This window comes from Canis lupus, chromosome 7, assembly GCF_011100685.1.
Source record: "Canis lupus familiaris isolate Mischka breed German Shepherd chromosome 7, alternate assembly UU_Cfam_GSD_1.0, whole genome shotgun sequence".
NCBI lineage: Eukaryota > Metazoa > Chordata > Mammalia > Carnivora > Canidae > Canis > Canis lupus.
This window is the reverse complement of record NC_049228.1, coordinates 75,285,065-75,298,194: the sequence shown is the minus strand read 5'-3', so window position 1 is coordinate 75,298,194 and position 13,130 is coordinate 75,285,065. Positions and strand designations below refer to the sequence as shown.

The 13,130-nt window shown below is 35.0% G+C and overlaps 1 protein-coding gene across 4 annotated transcripts in view; it reads right to left on the bottom strand.

Moving 5' to 3' along the window:
* Positions 1-13,130, bottom strand: part of ANKRD12 (ankyrin repeat domain 12) — a 123,347-nt gene that overhangs the window by 89,786 nt on the left and 20,431 nt on the right. For all 4 annotated transcript variants that reach the window (XM_038543847.1, XM_038543850.1, XM_038543849.1 and 1 more), the window contains exon 2: positions 667-804. In XM_038543847.1, coding sequence (XP_038399775.1) covers positions 667-753 — 87 coding nt within the window. In that variant the 5' untranslated portion in view covers positions 754-804. The remainder of the gene's footprint in view (positions 1-666; positions 805-13,130) is intronic.

Sequence of the window (13,130 nt, the reverse complement as noted above, 5' to 3'; positions counted from 1 at the left end):
AAACTCAAAAGATAATGTGTAAAATTAACTAGATAAAGGAGAGAACAGTTGGAAGACAACCACAGAAATCTAAAGGAAGGTTTTGAGGACCTAAATTAAATAGGAATGAAGGAGGACAGATGTAAAAAGACAAAATCGTAAGTCATCGGCAATGACTAATAATTAACAAGAACCGTTAACATTTATTGAGCACAAAATATTTAACAATCATTGTATTAGGCACAATACTTATGCCATTTCACTATTAAACAATTCTATAAAGTACTCTTGTCCTCCATTAGAGACACGGAGTTTGGAAAAGTTATGTAAATTTATCCAAGATTAAAGACATGGACAATGCAACTGCTACTGTGTATGTTTTGCTACTGGAAGTAGGGTGAAAAGGTGGAGAAAGAAACGCCAAATAATTGTGAGGTCTTGGATTTTTTTTTCACCCCCTCTCAATTATTTCTTAAATAAATATGCCATATTAGTAACTGTGTTATCTAAGGACTGAAAAACAATCTTATTCCTAAGAATCCAGTTTAATTCTAAAGGATTTAGGTCAATGGTTTGGGTTTATCTAGCATCCAACTGCTTTTTATTTTATGGGTAATTATTAAAAATACTAAATGGGAAATTTTTCCCAATTCCAAGACTTAACACATTTTTAGTATAATTATATACCTTTCTTCCATATGGTTTTTCTACCATATTGCTGTCACTGTCAGAATTTTCACTCTGAACTGGTTTTGTGAACCCAGATTTGGGCATCTTATAGCTGTTCAGCTAGCTTCTTCTTTTATCAGTCTTCTCATCCTGGATCTGTAAAGAATGGATATATAAGGGTTATTTGTATACATATGCAATGAAACTTACTTAAATGTATACACCACAGTTAATATAATTTGTTATTCTCTAGGTCTCTGTAAGTCCTAGCCTAAAGTAAGTTTTCGTTTAAGAATTTGAGCTTCTGATTAAAATTCTCTTGTTACAGTCCACTCAGTTTGTCATTGAAAAGAAGAAAGAACTACTTTTATATTTCTTCCCACCTTCTCTAGACTAGTATCTAGTATCTAGTTTTCCAGGGAACCACAAGCAGTGTAAGTGAAAGCAGTAGCAAAGTGTCATTTTAGCCTGTCTTCTAGAGGTAGAAGGTCCTACTAGATTCTCTGGTAGTTCTGCACTGGTCTGGAATTTACTTCTGAAAACCCAGCCAAGAATATGATAGGTTTGATTGCAATTTTACAATATCTAATTCCATTTTAAATTAACTTAAATTTATGAAACCGTTCCTACTTAAAAATCCTGGAGTGTTTATTTTCCTTCACTCAACTCTCAGACATTCCCAGGCAGTTAGTCACTTTATCAACCTACTCATTTGCTTAAAGTTTATCATCCTGTAATTATTATGTCATGTATCATTTTCTTTCTAATTTCTTCAGCCTTCTGTCTCCTGCTCTGCAATAGGTCAAGAAACTTCTTAGAAGCGTATGCTTACATACAAGCTTACACTTGAAATCCAAAAAAAATTCCCAGAAGGTAGTTTTACATATAAAAAGGGAAGCCATGCGACTAGACCAATGTTGCCGTCTGATGACCCACTAGCTACATGTGGCTGTTAAAAGTTAAATTAACTAAAATTAAGTAACTATTGTATAATACAGATATATACTTCTATTATCACAGAGAGCTCTATTGTATAGCACTGGGCTAGACTGAGGTTGCTGGCCAACAGGAGCAAGACGTGGACAACAAAACGACTGACAAGCTTAATTTCTAATTATTTCATGCAATAAATTTCCTATGGATGAATATTATGGGTCTAACTAAAAGTAAGCTACATTCTAGCATCTATGTGAATTATTAAAACCCACATACCTAGAAGATTAGTAAAATCTTCTGTGTTCTTCAAATTGTTCTATTGGTACTTATTAAAATGTCTGATTTCAATAGATGAAACAAACCCCAAAATCCCTTAAATGAACTGAGTTAACTTGTAAATTATTAAAACTAGATTCAATTAATCTGAACACAGCCAAATTAGAATACATTCCAACAGAAATAACTGCCAGAGTTCAAATAGTTCAAATCTTTCATTTATAGAGGAGGAAATAAACGTGAATAAAGAAACTTTTTGATATTATACACATGAGGCAGAGTTTATCTTGGGATCATTTAACTGTTCCAACTATTCCTATATAAATAGAATCATTTAAACATAGCACTGCCCTCAAACTAGCCTTGTGTAAAGCTTACAGAGTTATAGTTATGAGTCATATATAAACAGAAAAATTCTGACTCAAAAGCAAAATGGATCTGCATATTATCAACAGGCATTAGTCTAGGTGAGACTGTAAAGATAAAGCACTATACCTTTATAAATCAAGCAAAGAAAGTTATTGGTGAATGTAGAAGTATCACAAATATTTTTAAAGCAAATTATATACAGCAATAGTATTCTATTAATGGACTGTGTTAGGAAGCAGCTTATAGTATCTTTCAATTACTTAATTTAGAAAATTTCAGAGTAAAAATGAAAATTAGATTCTAAAAATATGACATCAATAAATATTAAGCATTTAATATATAGTTAGGTTCTAAGCCCATGCTATATAGTGTAAAAGCTAGAGCAACCAATATGCAAACTATAGTTTGCACAGGATAATCAAAATCATGTTAGGTAAATGAAAACATCCAAACATACCAATAATGATATGAAGTACAAATGGACTAAACACACTAATTAAAATGTCAGATTGCACACCTGAAACTACTATAACACTATATGTTAATTATACTGGAATTAAATAGAAAAGTGAAAAGAAAACTAAAAGGTGGCTATCAGAAGGAAAGGGGAAAACAACCATACAATAAGCTATTAACAAGAAATTTACTTCGTAACGATATAGGTAGGTTAAAAGTAAAATAATGGAAAAAAGATATGCCATGCAAGCACTAATCAAAGGAAAGCTAGAGTCACTACATTATTATCAGACAAAACTGATCTCAGAGCAAAGAGGAACTTTACATATTACACCTTGACAAAAAGATCAGTTCACTAAATGTGTATGCAACTAGCAACAGAGCTTCAAAATACAGGAAGCAAAACCTGAAAAAATTGACAGGCGAAATAGACAAACTCATAATTATAGTTGAAAGCTTCAACTATTCTCAGTAAGACAAAAGATCACCAAGGATATAAAAGAACTAAAAAATGCCATCAATTCAACTGGATCTAAATGACATTTGTATAAAAATCTGCCCAATAGGAAAATATTCATTCTTTCCAAGGGCACAAAGAATATTCACCAAGATAGGCCACATGATGGGTCAAAAACAAACATTAATAAATTTAAAATAATTGGGGTGCCTGGGCTGGCTCAGTTAAGTGCCTGACTCTTGATCTCAGGGTTGTGAATTAAAGCCCTGTGTTAAGCTCCACATGGGGCATGGATGGAGCCCACTTAAAAACAAAAAACTATAGATCAATATAATAGCTCATGATCATATACAAGAAAATCTTCAATAAAATATTAGGAAATTAAATTCAACTACATATAAAAAGGACAATCCATTATGAAAAGTGGGATTTGGGGTACTCCCAGTAACTCGTCAGTTTATTTTTATTTTATTTATTTATTTTTAAAAAAATTTTATTTATTTATGATAGACATAGAGAGAGAGAGGCAGAAACACAGGCAGAGGGAGAGGCAGGCTCCATGCCGGGAGCCCTAGGTGGGACTTGATCCCGGGGCTCCAGGATGGCGCCCTGGGCCAAAGGCAGGCCACCCACTGAGCCACCCAGGGATCCCCTAACTCATCAGTTTAATGTGTGAAACTCAATCTATGCAATTCATTGTATTAACCAACTAAAAGCAAAAAACAAATGATAGTCTCAACAGACACAGAAAAAGCATTTGATAAAAATTAGTAACTCATTAATGACAACTCCTAGTAACAGAACTTGAATGCTTTGTCTCCAAAGATCAAGAATGTGCACTCTCATCACACTTCATCATCCCCCTCCCCCCCACCCTGGGCTCTAGTGAGGTAAAACTGACAGACAAAAACTGTATGTATCTAAGGTGTACAACGTGGTAATCTGATACATGTATACACTGTGAAATGATTACCACAATCAAGCTAATTAAAACATCCATCCTGTCATACAATTAACATTTTATCTGTGTGTGTGCAGTAAGAGTGCTTAAGATCTATACTCTTGGAAACTTTTAAGTATAAAATACATTATTATTAACTACAGTCACCATGCTATACATCTCATTTCCACCAATCCCCAGCAACCATCATTCTACTCTTTGCTTCTGTGAGTTCATTTTTAAATTCCACATATAAGTGAGATCATACAGTATTTATCTTTCTGTCTCTGGCTTATCTCACTTAGTGTAACGTCCTTCAAGTTCATCCATGTTGGCACAAATGGCAGGATTTCCTTTATTTTCCAATGGCTGAAAAATATTCCATTGTAAATAAGAAGACCATATTCTCTTTATCCATTCACCCATCCATCAACAGACATTAAGGCTGATTCTCGGGCAGCCCAGGTGGCTCAGCGGTTTAGCGCCTGCCTTAGGCCCAGGGCATGATCCTGGAATCCCGGCATGGAGTCCCAGGATGGAGTCCCGGGATCGAGTCCCACGTCAGGCTCCCTGCATGGAGCCTGTTTCTCCCTCTGCCTGTGTCTCCGCCTGTCTGTCTGTCTCTCTCTCTCTCTCTCTCTCATGAATAAATTAAATCTTTAAAAAAAAAAAAAAAAAAGGCTGATTCTCTATTTGGCTATTGTGACTATTGCTACAACACCCATATGAGTAGAGATATCACTTTGAGACATTGATTCCATTTCCTCTAGGTACATACCCTAAAGTGGAATTGCTGGATCAGACAGCAGTTATATTTTTAATTTTTTGAGGACACTTCATGCTCTTTTCCAGAGTGGCTACACAATTTACATTCCCAACAACAGTGTATAAAGGACTTTTCTTACATATAGTCACCAACTCTTGCTATCTCTTGTCTTTTTGGTAACAGCCATTCTAACAGGTCTTAGGTGAGATCTCATCATGGCTTTGATTTGCATTTCCCTAGTGATATTGAGCACCTTTTCTTCTACTTGTCCATGTGTGTACTTTGGAAAAATGTTCAGGTCCTTTGCCCATTTTTAAATGGAGTTTGTCTGCTACTGAGTTGTATGAGTTCCTTATATATTTTGGACATTAATCCCTTACCAGATATATGGTTTGCCAATATTTTAACTCATTACAAAGGCTACCTTTCCACTGTTTTCTTTGCTGTGCAAAAGGTTTTTAGTTTAATGTGTCCTACTTAATAAAATTTCCTGGAGTGCTTGTTAAAATACAGATATAGCAGGTTTGAAATGGAACCAAGAATTTGTACTTTTAATAAGTATCCCAGTGGTTCTTATCATTAGGAAAATTTGAAAATTAGTGAGTATTTTTAATGATATTATAAGAGATCTCATTAGAAAGAATTTATTTCATTAATTTAAGATGGGATATTTCTACCATATAAGTGTGTGTGTGTGTGTGTGTGTGTATATATATATACACACAACCTGCATGCATGTGGGTGTGTGGGATATCACCTTAATTTAAAAAATAACTACACGGGCAGCCGGGGTGGTTCAGCAGTTTAGTGCCGCCTTCAGCCCAGGGCGTGATCCTGGAGACCGGGGATTGAGTTCCATGTCAGGCTCCCTGCATGGAGCCTGCTTCTCCCTCTGCCTGTGTCTCTGCTTCTCTCTCTCTCTCTCTGTCTCTCATGAATAAATAAATAAAATCTTAATAAAAAAATAAAATAAAAAATACATTAGGTAGCCTGATGCAGTCTCATTTAATTTTTTTGACTGTCATTTCCTTTCTTCTCAGGATGATTCTTTGTGAGAGTACTTTAACTTACAAGATTGATCCTAAAGAGCAAACACTGGTATCATACTTATTTTGTTCTATTGACTGTTACTTATGTCATAAATGCTCCACAGCTTTCTTCTCTTAGATTGATCTGTTTCCATTTTTCTGGGAAGTATACACAGCAACTATTAGTTTTTTGTTACGGCCTCCTAATTATCAACTTTAACACTGGCTTCTCTAGAAGTTTATTTTTCCCTCCACTTTAGATAGAAAATTTGTTGCTTACTCAATTATTGCCCTCTGTAGATTTTTAAGTTTAAAACAGTCTTAACAGAAGCTTGCAAACTACAGGTTATATTTTTTTTCCCTTTAGAGAATTAGAAAATGACAAGTTTTACACAATTCTTTACATTTAAATAAAACTTTAAACTGTATTTTCCAAACTGATTTTTCAAAGCCCCCTTCATTGGGATCTCTAGAAACTGCTTATGATGTGGGGAGTGGGAGGCAGGGCAGGGGGAGAATCACCTAACTGGGAGAAAACTTTTGTATTTTAAATCTCTTGACTTGGGGATCCCTGGATGGCTCAGGGGTTTAGGGCCTGCCTTTGGCCCAGGGCGTGGTCCTGGAGTCTCGGGATCCAGTCTCACATCAGGCTCCCAGCATAGAGCCTGCTTCTCTCTCTGCCGGTCTCTCTCTCTCTCTCTCTCTCTGTGTGTCTCTCATGAATAAATCTTAAAAAAAAAAAAAAAAATCTCTTGACTTAAAGTAAGGTGGGACAAAAGACCCCATCATCCATCTACCTTACCCAATCCTTCTTTCCTGTAGAAAAAATATCATTCTATAACCAACCTCCTTAGATTACATATGCATTTGCTTTAGCAAAAAGGGTCTTACTGACTCATTTTTGGGACACAATACGTGCATTTCTAAACAGTCCAGTTACTGGAAATTTGCCAAAAACTATTGATAAAAATGCATATCACTACACAATGTAAAGTTTAACCAAACAAGTAAAACTAACTTAACCAGCACCAATGTCACTAACCTAACGCTAAGGTGTAATAACAAGAACAGCAGATTCAAACAACACAACTAACTCAAAAAGAATGATCTAGATAAGCATCCTTGAAGGCTGACATAACTGCAATGATGTCAAGTCTCACTTGACAGACTTCTTAGTATAACAACAAAACTGATTCTTCAGGGAAAATTAATGTTGCTCTTTTTTGTTTATGACTTACTCTTCATCCTAAGGCTAACAATTTGGAGAAAACTTTATCTTCCTAACAGAGAGTACAAAATCTCCCATAGGAAGAAGCCAAACTTTGTTGGGAAAATGCTTTGCAAAACTAACCAAGAAGTAAATAATATATAAGTTTTGGGAGCAGTCTTGGGAGTAGGGAAATGCTACTCAACATGACAAAATGAGTGAGGATTAATGGAAAGGATCCAAGAAAGAAAAGACTAGTAGACTATTTGCAAGATAGGAGAGAAAAACAGTTGGTAGTATGGCTAGAAGAGAACTTTGGAGAACAGAAGTAGGTAATAGAATTTGTGAAGTTATGGTCCATGGTATGGACATAAAGATTATAGAAAGTAAAAATGAAAATCTATGGAAGTGTTTCTTGAAACTAAAGAAAACTGTATTTTGAGATCACTATATAGTTTTTTAGTATTCAGTAGGCACTGAACCCTCAGAACAAATGCTTTAGACATTATATTTTTGTTAGCTCTAGTTACTCTATCTTCCAATTTTAAGTACAGTCATTCTATTTTCCAACTACAAGTTTGACTTCAAAATTCCTTATAGGGTTATCACAAAATACCAGAATTTGTCTTTAGCTTCTATCTACAAAATGAGAAGGTATCAAACTCAAAGTCTGTGAGCAAATCTTTCCCAATTAAGTTATCAGATATGCTTTGCTTTACTACTACAGCTCTTATCTACTTGACGATTAGTACTCATCCTTTAAGAGTACATTTTTACCAAGGTATTGGTGCCAGGAAGAAAGGGAAGCTTTCCTCTAAGTGGACTAAGATAAGGAGAGAAAGAAAGAAAGAAAAGAAAGAAAAGAAAGAAAGAAAGTTGGGGAGGAAAAAAAAAAAAACACCCAAGAGAAAATAAGCAGAACAAAGTACTGAAACCAAAACTTGGTAATGGATGAACACAGACGACATGGATTAAAAGTTAACTGAAATCTAAACACAGATGCAACAAGCTGACATTTTATAAAATGGTTTCTTTCCCTCACTTCAACCCTGCCTAAACTGACTTTTAAATTAAAGACAATCAAACTGCGTTGGCATTTGTTTTTAGCTTTGATGAGATCCTCTTTGATTCACATTACTGCTTCTAGAACATTTCAATTTACTCAAAATATGCTGTTCTTTTAGGCTTATGCCACCCGGTAATTCAAACTTGCCTGACTACCAGAAGCAAAGCAGCTTTTTTTTTCTTTTTTTCTTTTTTTTTTAAAGATACAGATGTCTAGCTTTATCTTTAGAACTACTGAATCAGAATATCTGGGAAAGGAGATAAATACCACTTTTTAAAAAGCTGCCTTTAGTGGCTGCCAGGGACTGGAAGAAGGAAATGGAGTGACTACTTAATGGGTATATGGTTTCTTTTTGGGTAATTAAAAATGTTCTAGAATTAGGTAATGGGGATAGTTGCAAAACACTGTGAATATACCTAAAAGTGCTGAATTGTACACTTTAAAATGGTTAAAATGGTGAATTATATGAGAATTTTATTTCAATAAAAAAAGGTCCCTGGTGGTATAGGTCAATTCTGAAACTACTATATAGTTGAGCCTTGAACAACATGGGTTTGAACTCCACAGGTCCACTTTATATGTGGAATTTTTCAATAATTGTACATTAGAAACATTTTTAGAGATTTGTAACAATTTGAAAAAACTCACATATGAACTACATAGTCCAGAAATAGTGAAAAAACTAAGAAAAAGTTAGGTACCTCAAGTGTGTATAAAATACATAGATACTAGTATACTGTACCATTTACTACCATCAAATATACAGAAATCTGTAGTAAGAAAATGTAATTTATAAAAATGTACATATCCAGAGACTATACCATTTGCAGTCAAGAGAAATGAAAACACATGTAAAGATACAGTATTAAATAACTATAAAATTAACTGTCACACACACATCTTGTACTACTTGGAATAATTTCACTGCCACACCCTGTTGCTGCTGCTACTGTGGTGGGCTCAGTGTTGCAAGTATCCACTTAAAATGTCATGTCACGCCAATCATCTCTACAAAATTGTGCATCACAGTAAAAAGTGATCTCTTGTGGTTCTCCCTATTAGTAAAGTTTTTGAGGAGTTAAAAGTTAAATGTGGATTTTTGACAGGGAGAGAGTACCCTAAAATATACTGTGTTGTTCAAGGGTCAACTAACCTTGTATCCTGGAAATGAACACTTGAGTAAATGAATACTGAATGGTAGGAGCTAAGGTTCTCACTGTTTGAGTGGGAGACTGCAGAAAGGCAAGTCAGGAAAAGGCTGAAATAAATGTAATGAATTCTTGTTTGAGACAGTATGAACTCATGGTTAGCTTAGTGTAGACACAGTTTCATACAAAAATACTTATAGATGTGCATATGCAGAATTAGTTTACATACACAGATTTCCTTCCTGCATCACCTAGCAAGCCCAGGAACAAAAACACACCATAGCAAGGAGAACACCTAATACCGAGATCATGGTTACAGTACCTTTATCCAAAGCAACCAGGGCTTAAAAAAATGGCTGATCCTAGGACTGAGACAGGAAATATACAAGGTCAATTTGGAAACTCCTGTACTATAAAGTAAGGAAGTGCTCAAAAAATACATAAATATATAAACTGAACAATGGGAAGGTGTCAAAAGGATACAGGTGTCAACCGAAAGAGTTCCCAATTGGAGAAGTCAGAACACTTTCAGCAACAGGATAAATAAGTGGTACTGCATTATAACCCAAGGTATAAATATCTGTGTCTACCCGGATATAAATGATTGAACAAATTAAAAAATGGGAGAGAACAGACAAATTTTCCATGAAGAATTTCAGGTCATTTATGTAGTTATTCTGATCTTAAGGAGGTGAAGCACTGTCCCCACTCTAAGTGTAGGTTGCATAGAGTAACTTCCTCCCAAAAAATACAGCACAGAAAGAGGGAAAACAAAGTAACTTGAAAAACCTGACAAATATTATCTCAGCAAAGTGACTAAGTTAGCATTAACAGTGGTCAAGTCACATGGATAGTATGTACCCTTGATAAGATGTGATGAAAATGGCACTATACCTATGTGGTCTTCCTCCCTAAAAACACACTAGTATAATCACAAGAAAAACTAAGACAAATTCATAGAGTGGGGCACTCTTCAAAAATACCGGATTGGTACTCCTTAAAATGGTCAAGACCATCAAAAACAAGGAAAGTCTAAGAAATCATTACAGCCAAGGGGAGCATAGGAGACATGACTAAATGTAACATGGCATCCTGCATGGGATTCCTGGAACAGGAAAATGACATTACGTAAAAATTATAGAAATCTGAATAAAGTATAGACTTCAAATAATAATAATGTATCAATTATGACAACTGTACTATGATAATGTAAGACAATAACAGAAAATTGGTGTGAGATACATAGTAACACTATTTCATCTTTGAAATTTTTCTGAAAATCTTTAAAGTAAAATATTTATTGAAAGAAAGTCCCCCAGGTAATTTTAATGATTTGGGAACCATTAAATAACATTTCCCTCTACCCTTTTTACTGCAAGCACCTACAAACCTCCCAGTCACTTTACCTCATACTGCCTTTTATCACAGCCTATATCTCTACCTCAAATCCCTCTTCTGTCACGGTTTTCCTCAAAGTTCATGTCTATATCCTATCTCACACTGATCCTTTAGGTTCTTGGACTTCTCACTACCAAAAACTTTTTCACTGCACTTTATTTAGCCACTACTCCATTTTTCTCCAGAATTTTTAGTATCCTTTGCTAGTTTTCTACTGTGGTATTTATCATTTTTCTATTGTCTTGTCAAAGCAGAAAAATGATGCTATTATTTTTGTTGTGTACACACACACACACACACACACATTTCAGAGATATTGCAGGTTTGATTCCAGACTACTGCAGTAAAGTGAAAACTGTAATGAAATGAATCAAATGAATTTTCTGGTTTTCCAGCACACATGGAAGTTATGTTTACACTACTTATGTTTACACTACACTGTAATCTATGAAGTTAAAAAAAATGGACATACCTTAATTAAAAAATTTTTTTCTGAGTTGTAATCCTTGATCACAGATCACTATGACAAATATAATAATGAAAAATTTTGAAATATTGTTAAGAATTACCAGAATGTGATACAAAGAAACAAAGTGAGCAAATGCTGTTGGAAAAATGGCAGACAGACTTGCTCAACACAGGGTTGCCGTTACATCCAATTTGCAAAAAAAAGAGAAAAGAAAAAAGCAGCATCTGTAAAGCACAATAAAGCAAAGCACAATAAAACGAAGTATGCCTGGGTGTATACAAATTATACATGATTTAAATTTAAATTATAATTTAAATTGTGGTTAAATTATAGTAATTATAATTATGCATCCATAATTATATATCTTATATTTAAGTTATATATAAAATTTAAATTGTGTTAAAATATACCTAATATAGAATTTGCCACCTCAAGTTTTTTTATGGAAGTACAATTGACATGTAACATTACATTAGTTTCAAGTGTGAAACATGATTCCGTATTTGTATATATTGTTGAATGGTCACAAGAAGTCTAATTAACATCTGTCACCATACACAGTTGCAAATTATTTCCCTCCCAATGAGAACTTCTAAGTTTTGCTCTTAGCAATTTTCAAATTTGCAATACAGCATTAGCCATGCTGTCACTATGTGTATATTACATCTTTATGACTTTTTCCCACTGTTTTTTTACTCTTTGACCCTCTTCACCATTTACCCCCCACCTCTAGCAACCACTAATCTGCTCTCTGTATCTATGAACTTGTTTTTTTGGTTGGTTGTTATTGCTGTTTTTTCTTAGATCTCAAATTTAAGGGAGATCATACAGTAGTTGTCTCTTTGTCTGGCTTATTTCACTTAGCACAACTGCCCTCATGGGGCATCCATGTTTTCGCAAAAGGCAAGATTTCATTCATTTTTATTGCTGAATGATATTCCAATATGTGTGTGTTGTAGGGGCAGGGTAAAGCCACCCAAAATCTACCACAATGACATATCAATTATTTTGAATTGTAGCTACTTGGGAAGCAGCCAGTGCAAGGACACTTATGTACTCTTTTGTCCTCTTGAAAGCAGGAACTGGATCTCCCATTTAAAGGCACCCTGCCTGTACTAAGAAGTAAAAAGGCATCCTTATCACCAGAGATAGGGACCTCAAAAATTACAAAGCTACAGAAACTAATCTACTACCTCAGCCCAAATTTCACTTAGAATTCCTACTAATTAAAGTTGCCAAACATGTTTTCTTCACCCTCTTAATTCCTCACAAATCTCTCTTTGTCTAAAAAGTGTAAGAACTTCCTGCCTTGGTCATTTCTTGGGTCTCATTTCATTATGGGGCCCCCATGAGCACATAATAAAGATTTGGGTTTTTTCTCCTGTTAATCTGTCTCATGTAAATTTAATTTTTAGTCCAGCTCTAAAACTTTAAAGTATAAAGGAGGAATTTTTCCTTCTCTACAATACATACCATAATTTCTTTATCCATTCATCAATCAATGAACAAACAGGCTGTTTCCATATATTGGCTATTGTAAACAACGCTGCAATAAACACGGGGGTGCATATGTCTTTCCAACTATTTAGTTTTCTTTGCACAGATACTCAAAAATGGAATTCTTAGGGCAGCCCCGGTGGCGCAGTGGTTTAGCACCGCCTGCAGCCCAGGGCGTGATCCTGGAGACCCGGGATCGAGTCCCGCGTCGGGCTTCCTGCATGGAGCCCGCTTCTCCCTCTGCCTGTGTCTCTGCCTCTCTCTCTCTCTCTCTCTCTGTGTCTCTATGAATAAATAAATCTTTTTTAAAAAATGGAATTCTTAGATATGATAGTTCTATTTTTAATTTTTTGAGGAACCTTCATACTATTTTCCATAGTGGCTGTACCAATTTATATTCCCACCAACAGTGCATGAGAAGGGTACCCTGTTCTCCACATCTGCATCAACACTTAACTTCTTGTCTAAT